General features: G+C 31.0%; 2 protein-coding genes across 2 annotated transcripts; one reads left to right on the plus strand and one right to left on the minus strand.

Annotated features, from left to right (window-relative positions):
- The first annotated feature begins 11,584 nt into the window (after window positions 1–11,584).
- LOC111882004 (uncharacterized) lies at window positions 11,585–14,203 on the plus strand. Its single transcript, XM_023878373.1, has 4 exons — window positions 11,585–11,723; window positions 11,817–12,112; window positions 13,251–13,725; window positions 14,049–14,203. Exons 1-4 carry the CDS (start codon window positions 11,585–11,587, stop codon window positions 14,201–14,203), a joined length of 1,065 nt encoding a protein of 354 aa, XP_023734141.1.
- A 9,001-nt stretch (window positions 14,204–23,204) lies between these two features.
- Window positions 23,205–24,239, minus strand: LOC111882016 (uncharacterized). The gene is made up of 3 exons (XM_023878387.3): window positions 23,858–24,239; window positions 23,569–23,680; window positions 23,205–23,467 (listed from the first exon to the last, which is right to left on the minus strand). The coding sequence occupies exons 1-3, from the start codon at window positions 23,990–23,992 to the stop codon at window positions 23,451–23,453; spliced, it is 264 nt and encodes an 87-aa protein (XP_023734155.1). The 5' UTR covers window positions 23,993–24,239; the 3' UTR covers window positions 23,205–23,450.
- Between the last annotated feature and the right edge of the window lie 1,482 nt (window positions 24,240–25,721).

Below are 25,721 nucleotides of genomic sequence, written 5' to 3' on the forward strand. Positions count from 1 at the left end.
AATGATTCAACAGGAGAACACGAACATCTGAGAATAAAAGTTCTAATGGAGCTTTTGAGATGAGAGACGATTCATGAAAAGGTAAGTGATGACTTTTATTGATTTGACAAGAATTACAACTATCAATAGAATTAGAACTAAAAGAGAGAGATGTTGACAATTACTTTAAACTTTATTTTGGGGATGCCCTAGTCGGTGATGACATGTGGACAAGGGGATACTATACATGGCAAAGACTTGAGGTGTTAAGGAAGGGAGAAGCTCATACATTCCCTTGGTGGTTGTGCCCTTGAAGAGAGGTGTTTTGGATGCCAGATCCTCTATGACAAAAACAAACGAATTAAATTCAATCAGAAAGTTTTTGCCAATGCATATGCGTGAGATAGAGATAATATTACGAGAAAGAGAAGGAACATAAAGAACATTTTGAGAATGAAAGGTGTGTGCGGTGTTTGAATAATCACAGAGCCAATGTGAGAGATTTGTAAGCACGAACCATCACCAATAACTAGTTCTTCTGTCTCGTCGTATGGTGCATGAATGGACAGGTTATTTAGATCATTTGTAGCATGGAAACTTGCACCACTGTCAAACAACCAGTTTGTTGTGTTAGGTGAGGATAAATATTGTGGAGCCATGAGATGAGGTTGAGCATTATTCACCTGCAAATTTCGATTAGGAGAGGGTACATCAATTATAGGAAAGAACTTTTTAAATGTTGAGCAGTTGCTCAAGGAATTCCCTTTTGATAACACCATTGACACTTTCCTAAGAAAGGTCGTTGTCCAGTGCCTTGAGTTGCGTGTTTGGATGAGTATGTTTTGGTGGAGTAGGAAAACAACCGGCCGTTGTTGATTGCTCTTGACAAGGAGGCCAAGTTTTCCGATTTGGTTGATAATTTGCACAAAAGGCAGTGGCAGGATGATGAATGTTTGTTGTTGATACTTGTTGAGCAAGAGTTAACTCATGATTGATTAGCTTTTCATGTAACTCATTGAATGAAATAGGAGAATCTCTTGCGTGAATTACATCAAGGATGGGTTTGTTCGTGGATTGGTCGAGCCCATTCATGACTGCATCAATAATGTCTTCTTGATCAAGTTTCTTACCAAGAATTGCGAGTTCATCTACCACTGTCTTTATGTTTTGCATATAGTCAGTGATAATTTGATCAGATGTTTTTCTAATTTGTTTGAGTCGATACTGAAGTTGCTTGATGTGGCCTCGTGAAGGAGAGGCGTATGTGCCAGCCAGGGTTTGCCATGCTTCTCTGGATGATGAAGCATTGGTCACTAGAGGGACGATTTGGGGAGACGGGATACCGATGAGTGTGCCAAACAGTAGCCGATATTGTATAAACCACTTGGTGTAATCGGCATGAGGAGTGATTGTTCCATCAACATTAGTGGTTGGTGTTGGCGGCAGCAAGGTTCCATCGATGTACTGATACAGATCGAGGCAATGGAGGAGAGCTTCGATTTGTGTCTTCCAGCCCAGATAGTTTGTAGATGTGAGCTTCAATGTGCAACGGAAATTGATAATAGTGAGATTGTCCTTCGTTAAGATGTTATGGATTAGAGAAGTATTAGTATCTCCAGTCATTTGAGTTTGGTTGGGTGAAGAAGATAAAGAATTTCTCGGAATGGTGTGTGTAGAGGCGGGCTCTAATACTATATAAAGCAGTAAGAAAGGAATGCAAATATTTGTTTATTAATTGCTTCAATATCACAAGAGTATACATGTATATTTATATTTGTAAAATACATTTGAATTTGAATATCTAAAGAATAATATCAGATTGGTTGGTTATATCTTAATATATAATGCATGCAAATCGGCAAATGATGTAACTCACCATCTTTTCTTATCTCATTTAGCAATCATGAAGCATGTCTTTCAATAATTTTCAGGTACCCATCAATTTCATGATCAGGAACATTAAATAGGACAACTAAACCATATTGGAAGACTACCATCTAAGAAAAGACATATATTCAAATCGATTTTATTAAGGAAAAAAGTATTGATTGAATAGGGGTTAGAACAAACCTTGTTTGTAGCCGGCGGAAGTAGGTCACTTTAGTTGTAGCTTTAATCAATGTTATCCTCTAATTCTTGTCTTCCAAATTATAGGATTCCTTAATCAATGCAAGAGGAAACTGGAAATCGTTGTGTGGAAGGAGGACAAAGAATTTACCTTATTTCAAAAAAAACAAAAAAAAATAGCAGATATTAGAAAAAAAAATTAGCAAACATCCCCTTCATCATATTCTGATTTTTACTAGTGAAAAGGAGAAGTTCAAATATCTATCTGAATGGTCGGTTCTGAAGTAGGAAAGACGGGGTAGCGATGTGCCTGTAGCGACAAGCGAACACTGATGTCACCTATGGCGGGGTGGCAAGGGTCGTTTGGACCGGCTGAAAATTGGACCTTCTTGCCAAATTTTCAAGCCCTTCCTCCGACGGTTAATCGAATTGGGACGACAAAGACAATGGTAGGTTAGGGGATAGTGTTTATGCTTTGCAAATCAACTATCGATCGATTAGGAGAGATAGATCAGAGATGGGAGTAGTGTGGGAGACGAAGAGGGTTCTGTAATAATGAGGAGAAATTAAATGGGAAGTGGATTAGGCGGTGGAGTGGTGGGGGTTACAACCAATAAGGATCTGAGGCCGACCACCTACACATTGGTTCTGCTGATGACACCAGGTGGAAAGGACATTGGGAAAAGATCGAATAAGAGAACACGTGTATGATGGCTCTGCCCATCAAAGCATGTGGAAACCAATATCTTAAAGAAGGCAAAATAAATAAATAAATAAATTAAAAGTAAACCCACCAAATAAAAAAGGGAAAAAAAAACACCAAATAAAAACAGAGAACTGTTTCTAAAGGGGTTCTATATATATATATATATATATATATATATATATATATATATATATATATATATATATATATATATCCTTATCATATACTAATAAAAGAGTAGTCATTTTGTCATGTGTCACTATATAAAACATCTTAATTAATATGATGTCACTTGTCAATCTATTAGTCCTCCCTTTTAAATTTATTAGACCTCCTAATTAATGTGATGTTATTAGTCAATGTATTTATTCTCCATTTTAAATTTTATATTATTGTTTTTATTAATTCACAAATAAAAAATGTCTAATATATATTAAAAATTAATTTTATATATTTATTTGAATCAACGATTATAATTTCACATAACTAATAAAAATATATCGCAATTAATAATTTATTTAAAATAATTAATTAATAATTTTGAGGTTTTACTATAAAAATTTAATTAATTTTATACCCGTGGTTTCCACGGGTTATAAACTAGTTATTCTAATAAAAGAATATGATTATTCTCATTTTGTCATGTGTCATCCTATTAGGTCCCCTAATTAATGATATGTCACTTGTCAACCTATTGATTCTCCATTTCAAATTTCAAAATTTTCATTCTAATTACATTAAATTAATAACATTAGAACTAACATTAAAATAAGACAAAACTGCATATTTGGTCCCTGTGGTATTCAAAAAAACCTTGGATAGGGTCCAAAAAGTTTTCAACTTGCATGGAATATCCAAAATCAAGGTTTTTCTAACTTTTTGGTCCAAAAAAACTTAAAAAGATAGTTATGCCCTTTTGATTTCTTTTTTCCTTTTTCTATAAATATATTAATGCTATTATGATTAAAAAAAGAAAAAAAAAGGAATTTTCCACTCCCACCCCCACCATACTCTCTCTCTCTCTCTCTCTCTCTCTCTCTTTCTCTTTCTCTTTCTCTTTCTTTTTCCATCTTCTTCTTCCTCATATATTAAATCAGGAAAAAGAACCCAAATTTTTTACTACCTGGCTACCAGATTATACGCATCTGATTTCTTTCTTCCTTCTCAGTCTCACGCATCTGATTTCTTTTCTTTCTTCTTTTATGGTTTATAAATCACGCATACATTCTTTTCTTTTTCAGCTTCCTTCCCCTGGTATATCATACACACATGTGGTTTTCTTTCTTGATCTCATACCCTCTTTCCATGTAGATTTCTTTCAGTTGCAGCTTAATAGAAATGGTTTTTCAGGATAGATCCCAATAGAGCATGAGATGTTACCTAAGAAGTCAATATCGTCGGTCACTGCCCATAACCCTTCGCCGCTCACAACCACCAGTGATAGCGACCGATATGGAAGACCCTCTGAAATCGGATTTAGTTTCCAACTGCTTAACAATGAGAGAAACCCATTTCACTTAAAATCGGATTATGTCGAATTCTATGTCCGATTTCACCTGGATTCTCATTGATTTTACTATGTGTATGTGTGTGTTTTTCATTTCTGGGAATCGAATTGTGTCTAATGTGTTAATCCCAGAAATTGATTTGTGTGTGGGTGTTTCAACGAGATTCAAAAACGGGTTTTGAATTCCCAATAGTGAACACATAAACATAAACATGACCAAATCTATGAGTGTGTTTGTTTTGTGTTTTGTGTTTTTTGTAAGAACCTTAGAAAATATGTAGTTTGTATGTATGTGTTCTTGAGTTTTGACAAATACACCCAGAAATCAGAGAGAGAGAGAGAGAGAGAGAGAGAGGTTGGGTGAAATTTTATTTATTATTTATTATTTGTAATTATTTGAATACCGAAATAAATAAGGAAAATAGAAAAAGAAATGAAAAGGATAAAATGGACTTTTCAAGTGTATCAAGGACCAAAAACCCAGAAAAACCTTGATTTTGGACCTTCCATGCAAACTGAAAACTTTTTGGACCCTATCCAAAGTTTTTTGAATACCACATTTTATTTAAAATAACATTAATACAAATTATAATGTCACGTATTTATTTAAATCAACGATATGATTTTATATAACTAAAAAATCTCTCTTAATTAACAATTTAATTAAAATAATTAATTAATAATTTTGACTTTTTTACTATGAAAATTTAATTAGTTTTAAAACCATGGTTTCCACGGGTTAAAAACTAGTGTGTGTGTATATATATATATATATATATATATATATATAATTTTATTTATTCTAACTCCATTATATTTTTAACATTCTTTTATTATTCATTTGTATTTTTGTTCTAACTTCATTTAATATAAAAAGAGGGAAAGGAAAAACATTTTTGCAGTGGGTGAAAACTAGGAGAAAAAAACTTTATTTGGGGATTTTTTTTGGTGTGCTTAAAAAAATTAGAGTGTGCTTTATAAAAACATGCAAATAGGTAAGGATAAATACTTAAATTTTAAATTTTAAAAATAATAAATAAAAAAATAACTCTTGAAAAGCTTATACATGGGAAAGAATTTTAAAGTACGTTTTCTTTAGGTTAACAATTTTTATAACTTATTATTTTTGATACATAAGTTTTTACTAATTTTATTTAAAAAACTTAAGTTTTACATATCATCATTGGCGGACCTTGTATGGGTCTCTGTAACACCCATAAAAATCACAAGATCATTTAGATTTTTTAAAATCATCTCAAATTCACAAATTGTCAACAAACATAGTTTTTAAAACATTTTCAACATCAGAGTCTCCCAAAATCATAAGACCAAATACGAGGATGTGTACGGTCACGCATTCGCCTTCCCGCAGTCATCTGAAACATAACCCAAAACTGTAAGCTAATGCTTAGAGAGATCCCCCAAGGTACCAACACACAAAAAAATCACATATAAAATAACAACATGTCGGGTCTAATCAACCATCGGGTTGGAATGCCGATACACAATGGATCCTGTCATCCTCGGGATGGAATACCCACGGGCCCATCAACCATCAGGTTGGAATGCCCCCGGCCTGTTGGCTCACGTACAAAGCAGTAAAGCCTCAACCATCAACCAAATATGTGCACATATATAAATAAAACATATAATCAGTCAATAGACAACCAGACAGTTCTATAGATCACTAAACATAACATCATACTATCACATAATAGGATGTCTAATCCAATGGGCCGACCTTCATGCCTTAGACCCATTAGTACAGTGAGAAAAACTCACCTCACAAACTGAACAAAAGCTGATGAGGTCTCGAATCTAAATCTTAGCTCTCTAACCGACACTTATTCCCACCAATGACCAATTTCCATCAAAATCCCAAAATACCTAAATCATGCTTAATGTCAAAATTGGTCAAATTCAAAGTCAACTGTTCAAACTATCTAGGTCAATCGAGTCAATCCAGCCGAGTCAACTCAAGGTGCGTACGTTGGGCGTACACGCAGCCTCGCAATCGACCACCATCGGGGTGGTTGACCTCGTACACACGACGTACTCTGAGTACACAGGGCATAATTCAGATCTATGGCTAAAATCCTCCTAGGAGTCATAAAGTCTCAAACTTTATGTCCTAGCATGTCCAATAAGTGCTTAATACATGGTCTTATTCCATTAAGACCTTATAAATGATGCATGAAGCAAAACTAACCATTTGGAACCCATTTTTATGACTTAAGACTCCTCCTAGGGTCTGAAAGGACAATTCAAGGGTCAAGAACATGCCATATTCAAGATATAACATTTTGGGACCACAATGCTCCATAAAGACATCCAAAACTAGATCTTTATGCTAGAGGGATAAAGTTGCAAGCTTTTTGCCTTAAAATGGTTATGAATGATGTAGAAATCCCAGATCCAAGTTTTCCACTCCTTCTAGATGAGCTTGGCTTCCTTCCTTCTTCTTATAAGGCACCAAAAACACACTTTTAAGCTTGAAAAGTCTCCTCAAAGTTAAACTAGGGTTGCACAAATGTATGAGAGGGATAGAGGTAGTTAAGGTGAATGAAATGAGGCCATAAGAGTGCTTAAATACGAGTCATACCCTAAAAATTAGGGTTTCCATAACTGGTAAGTACGCCCAGCATACACTGATGTACGCCCTACGTACTAGGGCACGGCCTCATACACTCAGTGTACACCACGTACACATGGCGTAATCCCAAGGCCAAAATTACAAAAATTCCATTAGGTCTCCTTTGCACACTTTCTTAAACTTAGGGACCAAAACGTAACGTAATTAAAGTATAGGGTTGAATTTAGACGTCCCTTGTCATCGGGATGTTATAGCCTCTAGATGTTCGGAGCCACTATTCAATTTCGTCCATAAAGAATAATTTTTTTTTACATTAGTGTGCAACTACTCCAAAAATGTGCTACTAGTATTTAGTCCATGAAAAAGAAATAAAGTGATACTATACGTAACCGGCGCGGGGGAGGGGGGGGGGGGTGTAATCAGCCAACAAAAGTTATAAAAAAAATAGTCCACTACAATTTCATTTTGTTCAAAACTGGCCTATTTGTAATTTAATTACTTTGATACGGAATAAAGAAATTTGATACGGAATAAAGAAGTAAAAGGAAGCAACGATCGAAAGAAAAAAAAAATAAGTGAAGTTGTTAGTTGTCCATTATTGTGCTCGACAACAAGATAAAAAACATCCCACACACTATTCATCAATTTTCGGACCATTGTAACTGAAATTAGTCAAGCAAAACATTTTTGGGCATTAGGGATTCCTCCGATCCAAATTAGAGAGCTTTATTCAAACCTAGAATGAAACAAGTAAGTATTGAACTTATATTTGGTTGATGATTTATGAAATTAATTGTTTATTTGTTGAAATAGTTAATTGTTTTTGGTGAACTTGTAAGTTGTGGTTGATGAAATTAGTAATTGTTTTGCTTAATTGCTTGAAAATTGAAATTAGTTGTGAAATTGACATGAAATGTTGACATGTTAGGATAAAATTGGATCTTTTTGTTAGGAGACCACCGAGCTCCAATAAATCGAGAGTTGAAGGATCACCCAAAAAATATGGTGCACCAATTTTTAGTCAAAAGTTATTAAAAACAATCCCAATACAATTTCACTTTGTTTAAAACTAGCACATTTGTAATTTAATTACTTTGATGCGGAATAGAGAAGTAGAAGGAAGAAACGATCGACAGAAAAGAAAGAAAAAATAAGTGAAGTAGTTAGTTGTCCGTTGTTGTGCTCGACCGGAGGAAAAAAAACATCCCACACACCATTCATCAATTTTCGGACCGTTGTAACTGAAATTAGTCAAGAAAACCGTTTTTAGCATTAGGGATTCCTCCGATCCAAATTTGAGAGCTTTATTCAAAACCTAGAATGAGACAGGTAAATATTGAACTTATATTTGGTTTATGATTTATGAAATTAATTGTTTATTTGTTGAAATTGTTAATTGTTTTGGTGAACTTGTTAGTTGTTGTTGATGAAAATAGTTATTGTTTTGCTTAATTGCTTGAAAGTTGAAATTAGTTGTGAAATTGACTTGAAATGTGACATGTTAGGATAAAATTGGGTATTTTTGTTAAGAGACCACCAATCTCCAATGAATCGAGTGTTGAAGGATCATCCAAAAGACAATGCTTGAACTCCAATCAATCATTCCCTTCGGTTTCTAATGTAAATCAACAAAGTCCACAACTTACATCTACTCCAATTACAAATGTTGATTTGAAGGATCTTCCAAAAGACATTGTGGATGGACCAAACATTACAACTTATAATCCAAATCAAAGAGATGAAATAAGAATGACATATTTGTTTCAAGGACCTTGTCAACCAAGGGATCATACATTTATATCAAAGAAAGTAGGTAACAATGAAAGACGTTTAGTTGTTGATTGGTTTGATGAGTTTGATGGGTTAGAATATAGCATAAAAGAGAACAAAGCATACTATTTATTTTGTTATGTGTAGAGACACTTGAATTCGTGTTTTACTTACATTTGATGTATGAACTTTTACACCTCACCGACATATTGTCAAAGCCTCATCAAAAAAAGGATCAATACATTTTAAAAGAGTTTGTTTGGTTAAAGGGATAATGGATGCATTAAAGTCTTTAAGAGACACGTGGTTTGATAAAACTTTATCGAATGTATTATTTTTTTTGTCAAAAACATAGTACTAATATTATGGATATGACCGAAAATTATGTCATTGTGAGAGAACGTATTGCCAAAGCTACTAATCAATTTCAGTTTGAAGTTGAAAACTGTATATTCAAATTATAGAATTTGGGGACCAATTTAGTGAACTTAGCACCCAATTACTAGAATATATGGGGGCTTTGAATCCTTCTGACTTATTTGCTAAATTTAACAAAAGAAAGTTGTTGAATTAAGTGAGTTGTACAAAAAAAATTAATGATTCGAGGAGGATGCAACTTGATGGTGAACTTGAGATATATTATCACTATTTGCATAAATATGATCGACTCACTAGTTTGAAGAAAATTTCCGACCGTTCTCGTTTGATGGTGGAAATGGGGAAACATCATTCTTATCTTATGTTTATAGGTTATTAAAGTTGGTTTTGGTTTTGGTTTTATTGGTTGCGACTACAAAAATTGGAAGTTGTTTTTTCATGATGAAGCTTTTGAAGACATGATTACGTAACAAGATAGGTGATGATTTTTTGAACGATGTCATTATTTGTTATGCTGAAAAAGAAACTCTTATGAAAGTGAAGAACAAAAATGTAATGGATCACTTTCAGAAAATGTGTATATGTAGATGTCAAAACTAAAATGTAAGTTCAGTTTGTTAATTTTAATGCATTAGTATTTTTAATTTTTTTTATATTATTATATTTGATCAGAAAAAATTGATGTCCTTACTATTGTAAGCTCCTACGTACATCTATCGTTACATATTATCTTCATTATTTAATACTATACAACATAATTTCACATAATGCAAAGTTATAAACAAGTTAGTATCACATGTGCTCGAAGTTTTATGTGAAATACATATTTAAATAGAAATTATTATAAAATATATTAAATAAAACATAAATATGATATATTGAAGCTACTTTCTTTTTTGAAGTATATAATGTCATATATATATATATATATATATATATATATATATATATATATATATATATATATATATATATATATATATATATATATATATATATATATATATATATATATATGTCAAAGAGTTGTTTGGAGAAGTGTTTTTTGTGTATATCGAAATAGTCAATATTTCGGTATATCTTTTTATTATATATAACATATTGGTTTGTATTTAAATGTCGAAATATACATATATGTTTTGTGATCAGTTGAGATCAATTGGCATGTTTCCTATAAATAGTGTTGTAGGATAGAGTTTCATTAAGATGATTCCACACTTTTACAATTTTCTTTTTCTTTCATCACTTTGTATTCTAACATACTTCTTGATCAATTATTAACGGGAAAAGAATTATTTACATGTCGTGCTCTTGTATTTTACAATGTCTTGATTTGTTTAATTGATTTCATAACTCATCAAGTGGTTTCAGATCAGGGATTTTTCAACTCTTTCAGATAATTACTCTCGTTTTCATTTGTAGCTCTAAAATCGCTCTTAGATCTAATTTCTGCACTTGAAACACGTTTCTTCAAATCTGTATGTGATTTATGATTCTATCTTTTTCTTTTCTAATCAGTTCGTACGAATCAAATTTCATTAAATTTCAATAGCAAATTTGAATACAAATACTATCATGAACTATACAAATCTTCTTGGATCATTGACAAAAACCCCTAACTTTGTTTCCTGAATATTATGATCAACGGACTAATAGAATTATAGACTATCTCAATTTTTTGGAGAAAAATCTCCAAAGGCTAATCAACAAAGGTGGTTATGATGAAAAACGAGTCACTATTGTTAGTGATGTGATAGCTTCAGAAGGTATGGGAGCTAGGAAAAGAAGAATGGAGGAAAATTATATGAAATGTATGCGAGAGTTGAGAGGAGCTCTTCCTCCTTATTTATGTGGTTATTAGAGGTTGTAAATATGAAAAAGAATCTTAGGAAAAATTAAAAGCTAAGTTTCAAGGCACATAAAGGACAAAGAAAAGTTCCATCACTCAACTACTATCCTATTTTGCAGAATTCAAACAAAAAGGTAATGATTCTATTGATCAAGCCTTTGATAGATTCAATGATCTAATGTAACAAATGAAAAAAATACAAAGTGGAAAGAAGTGCATTAGAATTGAACATCGTGTTTATTTAAGGAGTGAGAAAAGAGTGCCAAAGTATCAATGTTCTTCTGAAATCTCATGAGAATTTTGATTCTTATTCCTTATCTGTTCTTTTCAACATGCTCAAAGCTCATGAAAATGATGTTAAGGAAATGAATGAATAAAAGGAAAAAAGAAAGAGCAGCTTATATAGGTCCTTTTGCTTTTGTGTCGAAAGTAAAAGTTTTTAAAGAAGAAGATCCAGGTGTTGAAGAAGGTATTGATGGCAAGGAGTTGTTCACAAATTCAGATATTGAAACTGTGGCTTATTATTCAAACAATTCATCAAAGAAGTTCTTTAAGAAATCTGGCTCTGGAAGTTTCAAAAACAAAAATTTCTTGTGGTTAAAAAAAACGTTTCTCAAAACAAGAATGTTGAAAGTGTAAATAAATCTTCTTAACAGCGAAAGTTATTATGAAAAGAAACTTCTTGGTGATTATAGATATGATTGTAATTACTAAAATGCTAAAAATCACTTGGAAATGGAGTGTATGTTGAAAAAGATAAAAAAGAAGAAAGAAAAGATAAAAGATGAAGCATACTATGTGAAGAAAATTAAAGAGCTCAAAAACAAAACCAAGAATTTTGCACTTGTGGCAACTAGTGATGATTATGAAGACGGTACTTATCAGATATGGTCATCTAGGTTTGATGATGGGGAGATGAGAAACCTAACACATAGAGAAATGATTGCTTAATATGTATATGATAAAGTTGAGTGTGGATGTGAGAAGTCAGAAAAAGAAGAGAAGGAGAATATCGAAGGAAGTGATAATGTAAATGGTTATCAAGGAACATGTCTTATGGCTTATTCTTCAAGGTCAAAAATCATTGAAAATGTATCTCTCTTACTTAAATCTTTTGGCATTCTACCATCTTCATATCAGGGTGTTTTAAATGATATCGAAAAGAACTGTTTATACATTAATAATCTTATTTCTATGAGTAGTGATGCAGAAAAGGAAAAATGTGAACTTTATGAAGCTGGAAATAAGTTGGAGGAAAAAAAAGTCTAGTATAGAAGCAATATGAAATAGCTTATCAATCATTATATATGATATGTACTTATTGAGAAAGGATAATGGTATGTTATTAAAACAACTTAATATTGTCTATAACACAGCTAAGGCCCCGTTTGATACACATATTTCCAAGTTCAAACAGATCTTTCTGGCTGAATAGACCGGAAAGACTGTTTGATTTACACAAAAAAATGGTCTTTCCCGGTAAGATATGTCTTTCCCAAAAAACCCCAAAATCATATCTTTTTGGCTGAATGGGCTGGAAAGACAATTATGCCCCAAACCCCGCCTTTTTCTTTCTTTCTCAGATTATTAATTTTTTTAAATAACTTTTTTTAAATTGATTTTTTATTGAATTATTACTTTTTAATGTATTATTTTATATTAAGAAATATTATTTTAATATATAATATTTGTGTATTAATAAATATTATTTTATTGGATTATTAATTTCTTTTAAATAATTCTTTTTTTTTTAATTTCCTTTTTATGGATTAATTCTTTTTATTGGATTATTATATATTCATAAATATTATTTATAATATATAATATTTATATATTAATAAATATTACTTTGTTAGATTATTAATTTCTTTTAGTTAATTTTTTTAATTCATTTTATTGGATTAGTTCTTTTTTTTGGGCAACACCACCATCCTAATTTATTTAAAAAAATCTCATCCATCCCACCATTGCGGACATAAACCGGGTCATTTTTCATCATTCAACACAGTCAGTCAAATGTACAATCAAACAACACGGTTTCTTTCCCAGTTAGAAAACTTTCCCAAACAACACTTTACCAGACATCACTTTCCCAAATAGAAACTATCAAACGGGACCTAAATGTCTATGCTAAACTAACATCTTTATATCATTCATATTCCATTTTCACTGAACAACATCGAAAATTACTTCCATTCATCATATTTAAGAAACATAAAGTTATTGTGAAAGTATTGTTTCATCAAATAAAATACCAAATGACCCATATTCATATGGTATAGTACTTGTTGAAAAATATCTTGGCTCACATGAACTTGTTCAAATTATGAATGAAAATTTAAATGTTAAAGAACAAGTTCATATCATGAAATTGTCTAAAAGTTCTCTCAATAAATAACAGGAAGATTATGTTGAATTAGACGATCATTCAGATACATTTAGTGAACTAGACGGGAAATTAAATGTTGATTGTTCTGATTTATCGATGACCAAAGTTAACTCATTAACTAAAAATGATGATCATATTAATTCGATATCGAAGGATAATTCTAATCTTTTATTGAAAAATTGTAAGTTTTCAAATGTTGATTACATTAAAATCAAAAACATCACACATGATAAAAACAAATATGAAAATGATTATGATAGTGAAAAGTTAGGTAGAGTTGTTGAAGATCGCGTTTTTGAAGATTCTAAAAATTACAATAAAGTGTTGAATAAGAAAGGTCAACATTATCTTGAACAAAGTGTTGGTGTATATCCAAAGTTCAAAGATTTTCCAAATCAAGTGTTTGTTACAAAAGGAAATTATGATAAAATTGATCAAAGATTTATTTCAATGGTTAATAAAGACAATATGAAAGTAACTTATGCAGGTTTATATTCAACATAAAATATCGAAGAAAACAAATTGAATGATAAAGTTGAGGTTTCTGAAAATTGTTAAAAGGGGGAATTTAATACAAATTTTGAAAATTCAATGTGTGAAATATCGAAAGTTTAGGTGGTTAAAGGAACAAAACCACCATAAAAAGTGATTTCCCAATCTCATATTGAATCCTTACCATGTGAAACAAAGTGTTAAAACCTATCATACCATCTCCAAATAAAGATTCAATATAAGAAAAGAAGAAATGACTTTCTTAATAACAAAAGAAGGAAAAAAGTTAATTCACAGGGGTCAAAATATGTGTTACAGATAATATGATTCTAGTTGATAGTGGTTTCTCGCGTCACATGATTGGGAAAAAGGAGTATCTTAAAGACTATCGGAAATTAGACAATGCTAGAGAAGTGAAGTTTAGTAACAATAAAAAATGTTCAATCAAAGGATACATGAAAATCATGAACTAACAACTCACAATAAAATCAGTTGCTTATATTGAAGGATTACAACATAATTTGATTAATGTTTCTCAATTAGTTGTACGTACAGGAAGTCAAGTGACCTTCGATGAAGATGGTAGTGTCATATCGAACAAAATTTCAAATTTTTTTGTTAAAGTCTAAACGCAAAGGCAAAATGTTTACTCTCGATGTGAAACTCATTGTTGGAGCTCCTTCGATATGCTTGTTATCCAAAGCAACTTCAGGCCTTAGTTATGGCATATAAGACTTTCACATTTAAATTCAAAAATATCAATAAACTTGTTCTCAATGATTTTGTTCGAGGTTTACTAGTTCTAAAATTTGATAATGATTCTTTATGTGTAACCTGTGAACAAGGCAAACAACATCGACAATGACATTCATTAACTATTGACTCGAAGATAGTTGAACATTTAGAGTTGCTGCATATTGATTTATGTGGTCTATCTTTTGTTGAATCTATTAGCGGTAAAAAATATTCTTGTTATATTTGATGATTTTTCACATTTTACATGGGTTTATTTTCTTAGACATAAATCAAAAATTACATATGAGATGATCAAATCCATCACATCTACTGAAAGTGAGTTTGAAGAAAAATGTTCGAAGGATTCGAAGTGATAATGGAATTGAATTTAAGAATCAAATTCTTTAGGGATTTTTACAAGATAAATGAATTACTTACAACTTTTCAGCACCATACACTCTACAACATAACGAAGTTATTGAAAGAAGAAATTGATATGTGTGTGAAGCAGCAAGAGCAATTCTCAAATTTGCAAATCTTCCTTTATACTATTGGGCTAAAGCCATTTTGAGAGCTTGTTTTACTCAAAATCATTCATTCATTCATCAAAGATTTAATAGCACTCCTTATGAGATTATCAACAAACAAAAACCTAATGAATTTTTTTTTTCAAGTTTTTTGGATGCAAGTGCTTTATCTAAAGTTATAAACGAACCGAACGAACATGAACAAGGATTATTCATGTTTGTTTCTTTAAGTTAGCGTAAGTTCCATTTAAATTTACAGAAATAACCTTAAAATTAAATAATCTTTTAAATAAAGTTACATAAAATTTTATGATTTTAATAATTATTCATGTATAAAAATACAATACGTCCATGATACAAACATAAATCAAGTAAACCATATAACATGATAAATTTTTAATTTCTAAATTATATGAAAATGATACTTTTATTTTCACAAGACTTCCAATAACAGTTATTAACCCACACTTTTTAAGAAATAAAAAATAATAATAAATAAATATAAATAAAATAATATTTTAAAAAATATAAATAGGTTGATGGGTTGTAAACAGATTGTGAATTTCAATCATAACCCACCTTATTTAATCAAATGGGTTAGATGGATAACCCATTTATTTAAATTGAATAAAAATCTCAATCAAATCTATTAATCAGTGGTTAGATTTGCAGGTTCAAAGTAGGATTGTCTGTCCTAATTTTCATTAACCTAAAAAAGTATAATCTATCATGCAGTGGATATTCGTGATTTAAAGAAATTTACATTAAACATGATATAAAATAAATCTAGAAATAAATTTGGAAATTTGAAAAAAATTTCAAGTTTGTACAAAATTTTTAGAACACTTTGCTCTTATCCCAACTTTCTAATAACATTTCTTAGATCTGAGGTATGATTATCTTTCATCTTTTACTTTTTAAATGTCACGCCAGTTTTCTTCTCTCTTACCTTCATTCACTAAAAACCATAAATTGATCATCTTTCATTACCTCTCATTTTATATATATATATATATATATATATATATATATATATATATATATATATATATATATATATATATATATATATATATATATATGTAGGGAATTAAAAACAATGAATTTTGATGTATTTTTATAATTTTTTAGTATGTATATTTATTAATAAAAAGAAAAACAATATTGTAGAAAATTGGATTAATTGTTAAATGCCATTAGCATAGAGAGAGAGAGAGAGAGAGAGAGATTCCCCTCACATCTACCCCATACCCCTAAAATCGGAGCTTCGGTATGGTGTTCCGGGATGCGGTTTCCTTCCCCTCACCTCTACCCTTTGACCTTACTTGAATAGTTGAATACATGAACATATATTTACAATTTCCACTTTAATAATTTCTATAACTACATCATGTCTAATTGTACAGTCAAATTTCTTCAAAATCATTTCGGTCTACCCATCAAATTTCATTTTCATTTAACCATTGGAAATTGTTGGGTTTTTTTTCCATTTTCTCATGAAACCATATATATATATATATATATATATATATATATATACATATATATATATATATATATATATATATATATAGAGAGAGAGAGAGAGAGAGGTGGGTTCAATTAAGAAAATAAAAAAGGTTGAGAATGGGGAATCATTCTCAGCCACTCATTTAATCTAAGCATAAAAAGACACGGTGACAAACTTGTAAATATGTTAATAACCTTCAATGTGAAATACGTAACTATAGAGAATTCGATAACAGTTCGTTCATCCTCAAAATTTCTCCTCCAACCTTCAACAATCATCCAGATTGATTCAACTAAACCATCATCAATGTCATCCAGTGTTAATCAATCATCAATATTCATAGCTGGGAGGTTCGCCGTTCAAGACAAATTCGCAACCCAAATTCATCAATTTCATCGATTTGTTAAAGTTGGAACTGGAATTTCCCAGATTCGCAAACGAAATCAGTTGGAATCGAAATTTCTTCGCTGCTCATGAAATTGGTATCGGAGTTCTTGACTTGTAGTCACGGTCGACATTGAAGGACTCAGAATCGGTACTCACATGTTCCCAATCGGATTTTCGGAAATCAAAATCAAAATGAGAAATGGATCAGACATAGGTGTCGCATCTGAAGTCGAAATCGGAAGTATATGATGATTTGGAATTGATAACTTGATGTTTTTAATGTTTTTCAAATATTTAACTTGTATGCACTCCAACTGTTTGATAAAATGCATAAACTAAATTACCACGTTATATTCATATATGAATATGTTTTTTCACTTGAATCAGTATATGATTATTAAAATAAAAAAACGAATATGCAAGTCTGTATGTTATTCATATGTGAATAACATATAAAAATTATATATATTTGTGAAAACACATTGTAATATTCATATGTGAATATATTGTGTAATATTCATAAGTGAATATATCATCCAATATTCACAAGTAAATATACTATATATTATTCACATGTGATATACCATGTAATACTATGTAATATTCAGATATGAAAATATTATCTAATATTCATAAGTGAATATACCATCTAATATTCACAAGTGAATATACTATGTAATATTCATAAGTGAATGAATCTTCTAATATTTAAATATAAATATACTATGTTTAGTATATTCTATATTCATATATGAATGATACTTAAAATGTAAAAAAAAAAAAATTAATCATAGTTTTTATTCATAAGTGAATAACAAATATACTGTAGAAAAAACTTGATTCATTTTTATTCACTTATGAATAACGATAGCTGAAAATATAAAAAAAAATATTTTATTTTGAAACTATATCAATATAGATGTCTATTTGTAGAGAATAAAAAATCATGAATTTTGGTATATTTAAAATAATTTTTCGATAAAAATAGCTTCTTAAAAATTTAAAAAAAAAACGAAAAAGACTATGTTTTTATATATATTAAGGTAATGCTTAGCATAGTTTAAGGACATATGTTTTGTTGGAAAACACGTGTCTATTCTTTTCTCATTTCCGCTGGTACGACGGAGGCTTTTCCGGCAAAAATAAATGAGTGGCTGAGAATGATTCCCCATTCTCAACATTTTTTTTTCTCAATTGAATATATATATATATATATATATATATATATATATATATATATATATATATATATATAGAGAGAGAGAGAGAGAGGATAGTGAATATGAGGCTGTTATATACTTAACCTTAGGTGTGAAACCTATCAAAACTATGTCATTTTGCTCCGTTTTAGCTTAATTTTTCTTTTATTCTAAAAACTCATATAAATTGGATTTCATCTTCTTGTGTATATTTAATTTGACAACATCAATTCATTATTATCAGGGCCGGTCCATTAGTTCTTCATACCTGGGGCGAGACAAAAAATAAATGCCCCCACAGTACAAGGCTGACGTCAGTCCATTTTCATTAAGTGAGTTTGGAGTGTTTAATGTGAAGTTTATATAGAAAAAGAGTTCATGTAGTATTAAATTTGTCAAATCTATACAAATGCTACTAACTAAAGAGTTATAGTTGCTTTCATGTCTTATTAAATTTATACAAATTTTACTAATTAACTTTTGTTGTAAATGCTTTCATTTTGTCAGTAATATCAAACACCCATAGGCCATAGACAAATATATTTAAATGCTCTTTTGTAAAGTGCTAGCAAAGCTATAAAGACAAATATATACCAAGCAATAAAAGATCTGAAGGGGGCTAATTAAACTCCCCACAACGATTATGTAAAATGTAAAAACATGTTTCTATAATTATAGCGAATCTCCAGTTGAAGTAAACAACAATCAAGCAAATCAGATAAAGACATACTCAAAATAGCAATGAGCTTTCCAAATCTCTAACCAGATGCTTCAGTAAAAACAAATTGTAACGCCCGCAAATCCGGGCTAGTCAATTTAGAGGCAATAGGGGTCGAAAACGACTTTTCGACAAGAGATTATTTAGAATAAATAATCTTAACCAAGTTGTGGAATATGTCTCAAGGTTTCCGTACATATAAAGAACGCCGAAATCCGAGTTATAACGAAGAAGTTATGGCCCGTCGAAGTTTTACGGCAAAATGGCACGACACCCGGAAGCGTAAATAGTGAATTTATGATAGAGCGAGATTTAGCCTTAGCAATCTTAACAAAAGTTGTAGAATATGTTAAACTAAGAGCGTCGATAAAAAGAACGCTCAAATCTGACTTCGTATGAGGAAGTTATGATTTTTCTAAGTTTCGGCTTAGCAATGTACAGCCCGAAACTCGAATTTTAGTTCAAGCGGTTTTTGGCTTACGTGAACTAAATGAGAGTTAAAGATCTCATTAATAGGAACTCAACGGTAAAAGGATGGACGAAAACGGAGTTCGTATGAAGGAGTTACGAATTCTTCGCGGTCATTTAACAGTCTAAACGCCTCCTACTGTTAAATTTAAGATCGGTCGAGAAGTAGCCGACGGAGTCTAAACGAAAGTTGTAGATCTTGATTTTACCTACGCGTGGATATAATATAACGTTGAAAATGGAGCTCGTATGCGAGAGTTATGATTTTTCTAAGTTCGAAGGCTGATACGCGATAAGGGGTGACGTGGCACCACCAGAATTGGACACGTGGCACCACCAGAAGGCCACCACATGGACCAACTCGGCGAGTAGGTCCCCTTACTCGGCGATTCCATCAGATATTTTCACTATAAATAGAGGTGTCGGGTCTAGCCTTCTCTTCACACCTCCCAAACTCACTTTCTCTCTCTAGTTTCTCTCTCTAGCCTCCCTAACCCCCCTAAAAGCCTAGGTAAACCCCTAGCACCCGAAGGAAGCCCCGAGGCTCCCGGAGTCCCGAGAAAAGAGCCTTTCGGCTTGGGAACGCTGCTCCAGCGAAGCCCGGTTTTCGAGAAAACCCGCTGTAAGTGAGCTACGCCTAACCTATCTTTAGTTTAGCTTATGTTTTAATATAGTAATGTTATTAGGACCTTATAATAAGTAATTGGGATATTATTATGGGTTATATAAGTATCGTTTAACGCTTATATAATAGTAATAATAGCTAGACTACTAATTAGTCGCGGTGAATATTAGACTAAACCCTAGTGGCAATGATACTAGGTTTTGCCGAAGGAAAAGTGTGTTAAGAGTAACGAACTGCTGTCCAAGCGCCGAGTCACCACCTACTCAAGTGAGTACATAGTTACTTTCAGCTTACACATAGATATGAAGTATTTTATACAAATTACGTGCTGTGTGTGTATATTATCTGTATACTTGCTATCTATGCTGGATGAACGTTTTATACATGTTTTTAATGATTTAAATTGTATATGTATTTTATATCTACAAAATATGTTAGGTAAAACATGGGTAGATGTAATAGTTGCTGTGTGACAAAATAAAATAATGAGAGGCCTCGTTATAGATGTTCTTGATGATCTAGTCATCTAGCGGAGTATAGATGACGACCACGGACTATTCTAGACAGTCCAGTGGAACACTAGCAGGCTCGCAACCTGTAGGTGTTTATTCGAACTGTGTGTTTATTTGAACTGTGTGTTTATTCGAACTGTGTGTTCATTCGAACTGTGTGAACTGTGTGCTCACCAGGTACACTCCATCCCAATGATAGTCCTTTGACTAAGTCCCTTGTGTTAGATGTTTTAGGGACGTAATGTGAGGATAACGGGAATGGGTAATTGGGTTGATTGCTTGATGTTTAAAAATAATAACTATATTATTGTGGGTTGAAAACCCTATGTGCTCACCAGGTTTCCCAACCTGACCCACTCAGTTTATTATTATCACAGATGTTGATATGAAGTGACATTACACTAAGAGATTTAAAGAGATGTAGACCACTAGTGTGAATAATTGTAAGTTCTGTTTATGCTTATGTTCCTGTATTAACGATGACATCCCAAACGTTTTAAAATGAAATAAATATGTTTCCTCGAAAATGTTTTAATAACGTATTTACCATGTTTTTCTGGGAACAAATTCCGCAACATTTTTATGAAATGAAGTACTCTGATTTTTAAACAAAACATAAACAAACCGGTCTTTTCTGGCCGTGATTTTGGGGATGTCACACAGATCACCCCAACCATCCAAAGCTCTTAAAATATAGCCAAAAAAAGACCACCTCGTAAAAGGATACCTCCAAACATGGCCGAAATAGCATTGAAATTTTGAGTTTACACTAGATTAGAAACAAAGTATAAGAAAAAGCTACAAAACATTGAATAAACTATTGAAAATAATCTGTGACAACACCAAATTTCAACTTTCTGCTTTAAGGACTACCTCAGATGAAATGAAAACCATCAGTAGAAAAGAAATTACACAAACAGTAAGAATCACAACACCAAATCGATTTCAGAATTCTTTCCAAATGCTCGACTCATGTATAAATCAAACCCCTGACCAAAAACACAAAGATCAAATTAAGAGATGATGATTGATGGCAGCAAGTTTATAAAGAAATTAGTATTAGATTAAGAAAAATAAAACTTACCCAAATCAATTGAAGAGAAACCAGAAATCGAAAAATCCAACAAGTCCTTCCTACTTTCGTCGCCCCCGGTGTTTGCTTCAGGTTATAACATAAATCAAACTCACAATAAAAGAATCGAGCTCCAAGTCTCCAACTTGCACACAAATCTGAAATCTAAAATCGCAATACTATCAAAAATCTGAAAGCGCAATACTATGATATTATTGAGATGATCGATTAAGTGGAGCAGTAGGTTTATTTGAAGAAAACTAATGACACTGAAGAATGGAAATCTGATGTAGAAGGATGGTAAAGGGTATCAATGAATCTGTTAATTCGATTTAGAATTTAGATCCGGCTCCTCGGTCTCTACAAACTCGTACGTTTTTCTAGGGGGCGACTGAATTTACCGATTTGGCTATTGCAATTCTCAAGGTGATTCAATTATTTGGCGCTCACCAACACGCATCGTTCTTGCCTTGCTCCCAAACGATCGACTGAACTTCTTGCTCTTGGACTAAACTTTTGGGCTAACATAATATACATATTACTTAGTGGACTAAATTTATGCCCCTCCTTATATGTTGCCCTGGGCCTTAGCCCAACTCGCCCATGTATTGGGCCAGCCTTGATTATTATTCTTTGCTTTTAAAGTCATAATCATCGGATTTCATACAACGATTCAATTTTTTTTTATTTGAGATCACTACATGACATTATAATTATCCATGTATTCATACAAAGCAAAATCCAATTACAATAAATATGTTTAGCAATTGAATCATCAAAAGATGCCAACTGCATTCATACACAAATGAAATCGCATGTGGTAAATGCAATTGGTTAGTGTGTATTAAATTCAATATATAATCCATGTTTTCTTTGAAGTAGCATACAAACGCGTGTCCTCTTACTATCATTTTTTTATTGAATTGAGGAAACAACACACTTAGTTTGTAATTTATATGTAAAAGAAGACAACGATGATTGCAACAATAAATTTGTAGAATTATTTGTCAGAAATTTTGAAGGACGAAGAAATCAATATAATCAAAGATGATAAAAAGGAAAATAGATCAATGATTTTGAAGTGGTAGATAGGGAAAATCTTTTGATTCTAAAAATAAGGAAATCAAAATACTAATTTGTTAGAATTAACATCAAAATTACGTAGTTTTTATTGATTTCATACCTAAGCTTAGATATATAACAGTCTTATATTCACTTTTCTATATATATATATATATATATATATATATATATATATATATATATATATATATATATATATATATATATATATATATATATATATATATATATATATATATATATATATATATATATATATAACTCTAATTATTTAGAAGCTGCTAAAATTTGGAATTTTTTGGTTAATACTCCAATAAATTTTTTATTATGGAAAATAATTCATACATATCAATTTATGTTTTATAAGATTATATAGTATAACATTTTTAAACATAATAATATAAATTACTAAGTATAAATCAGAATTGTTGTGCACAAGTCAACTAATTTTCGTTATAATTTAACAATTAGATATTTCATTAAAAAAAACAATAGCTCATTCTCTCCCCACATTACAAAGGTCCTTCAATTTACTTGTATACTTAACTTTTAAGTTTCTAGTTTCATAATTTCCATAAACCACTCAACTAGTTAACTTTAGTTTTACTTTTCTTGTGATAAAATGCATAAAAAATAAATTTCACAACAAATATCGGTCTGAAATCTTTTAAAACTAACAAGCCTAATTAAATAATCTCGTTTTCTTGGATTACAACTCTAGACAATAAAAAAAAACTTCTATAAAAAAAGTATTACAACCGATTGAACACAATTTTAAAAGAACTATAACAAAGATCAGGGGATTACAAAGGCCCTTGATTCTTTGAGGTTTTTACTATTTTGCCATATCCTACATTACACCTTCTTCTAGAATAGCAGGCTTTTTAATAGTACAGAGATCCTGTAAAAAACAACAATAAATATTTGGTTAATTTTCAAAAAATATATAATAATCTTTTTTGTATATTTGAATGAATACAAATGATAGCCAAAAAGCAGTACCTTGCCACCAATTTCCCCTAGAAGCAGTGGCTCCATTAGGATCCTGGCTATTCGATGATCCTGATCCTGTTCCAGTGTACTTGCTGCAGTGAGATGTGTCTTTTGCTAAGCCCTGAAATTGAAAAAACTGGAATTAAATGGCAGAAACAATTCAACAATTCAATTATTAACTCAATCTGTTGTAATTGGGGATTAAATCGTCGTTATGAATTGATAGATAGAATCTGTCAGAAATTAAGGTGATTCATGAAGAAATAGAGGCGATGAATCGGAAAACATGGAGGAGTACCGTGGAAGAAGGGCCGAAAACAGAGCCAAAACGGCCAGAGGAGGAGGAGGAGGAGCCGCCGTCCTTAGGACCGAAGAGAGTTTCAGTGAACGATGAAGACGAAGAACTTCCCGATTCCTGCTTCTTGCTCTCCATTATCACTCGATTTGTCTCTTGCTTATAGAAAACCTAACAAAACTGAATCAGCTTTCTTGGGTAATTTTCAACACAAACAAAGCGAAACTTCCTCTGATTGATTGATGCAGATGGAGTATAAGCTACGATGAATGAATCTTGCAGGAGAGAGTGTGAAAACGTATGAAATCTGAGATTGGATGATGAGAGATGGCGAGGGAGTGGAAGAGAGGAGATGGGAGATTGTGGTTTGATGGAAAGTAAATCAAACGGATTTTCATATTTATAGAGGTAAAAAAGAATATGAAATATATTTATTTGGTATCTAAATATATATTTAAATGTTGCTCAAAAAAAGATTATATGTATGTGATAAAATTAAAAAAAAAAAAAAAAAATGTGAGTTACTATCGTTTTATATTATACTCCTATATTGATGGATAATTTATTTTGGTATTATTTAATACTAGTTGTGAGACCCGTATGTTATACGGGTTGGATAAAATAAAAAGAAATTAAATATGAAGGTTTAAACAAAAATTTATTTAAATTTGAAATTTAAAATTTGAATTTAAAAGGAAACATATTAAATACTATATGAGTTGTAATATTGTAATTTATTGGTTATTTTCAATTAAGACAATTATTAATTAAGGTGTAAATATAATGTGTTAATTAAGAAAGATAAAAAAAATGAGAAAATGACAAATAAAAAAAATATTTATTCAAAAATACCACAAAATGACAAGTGTCAAAACTCATAAGAGATTGACATGTGTCAAAAAACCATTCATTTATTAAGGAGGATTATTCAGCTGTTTATTTGTCTATTGTATTAGTAGATATAATATTCTAATCTTAATAATATCTTTAATTTTTTATATTATTTTATTTCTGTTAATTATATTTTATATTTATAATTTTTTGATTTTTTGATTAATTAATCTAACATCAAACATATTAAATATTCAAAATAAAACTTGATATATATATATATATATATATATATATATATATATATATATATATATATATGTATGTATACAAAAATGTATTTTAAATTTGAGTCCACCGAAATACTCGAATGTCAAATACTGTGAACGTAGAGATTATTATTGTTGATATTGTTGTTTTATTTTTACAGTTATATATTTGACAAAAATAATCCACTATGTAGTACGTTTAACAATAAAAATTAGAGAAGTGTATTTTATAAAACATTTCAATAGATAAGAAAAAATATTTAAATATATATTTTTTTGAACGGCGTAAATTTTATTAAAAAAATTAGCAAAAAGATATAAAAAGAAACATTACAACAAATTACAAGCAAAAGTATGATTATGAAACCAAGAAGTCAACTTTATCTTAGCTTTGATACAACACTAGAAATCCAAAAGAAAAACCTTTCGACCACTTCATCAAAAATAAAGGATTTCCTAGACAAAATCATTCCAAAAATACTAGCATTACAAAAATTCCATAAACACCATAAAGTAGTCAGAACTGCCGCATCAAAAGCTTTCCTTTGACCGCCTCTCAAAACAATCAACTCAGACCAAGAAAAATGGAATCAATGGATAACCAAAGAGGAATCTGAACACCCCCACCAAATAGCAACCCGAGACCAAATATCAATCAGATGACTACAATCTGCAAAAATGTGATCAATAGACTCAACCGTTATGGAACAAATAGGGCACATAATGGAATTCATCGTAACTCCTCGATGGGAAAGTCTCTCTCTCTA

The sequence above is a fragment of the Lactuca sativa genome, chromosome 9 (genome assembly GCF_002870075.4).
Source record: "Lactuca sativa cultivar Salinas chromosome 9, Lsat_Salinas_v11, whole genome shotgun sequence".
NCBI classification, from domain to species: Eukaryota; Viridiplantae; Streptophyta; class Magnoliopsida; order Asterales; family Asteraceae; genus Lactuca; species Lactuca sativa.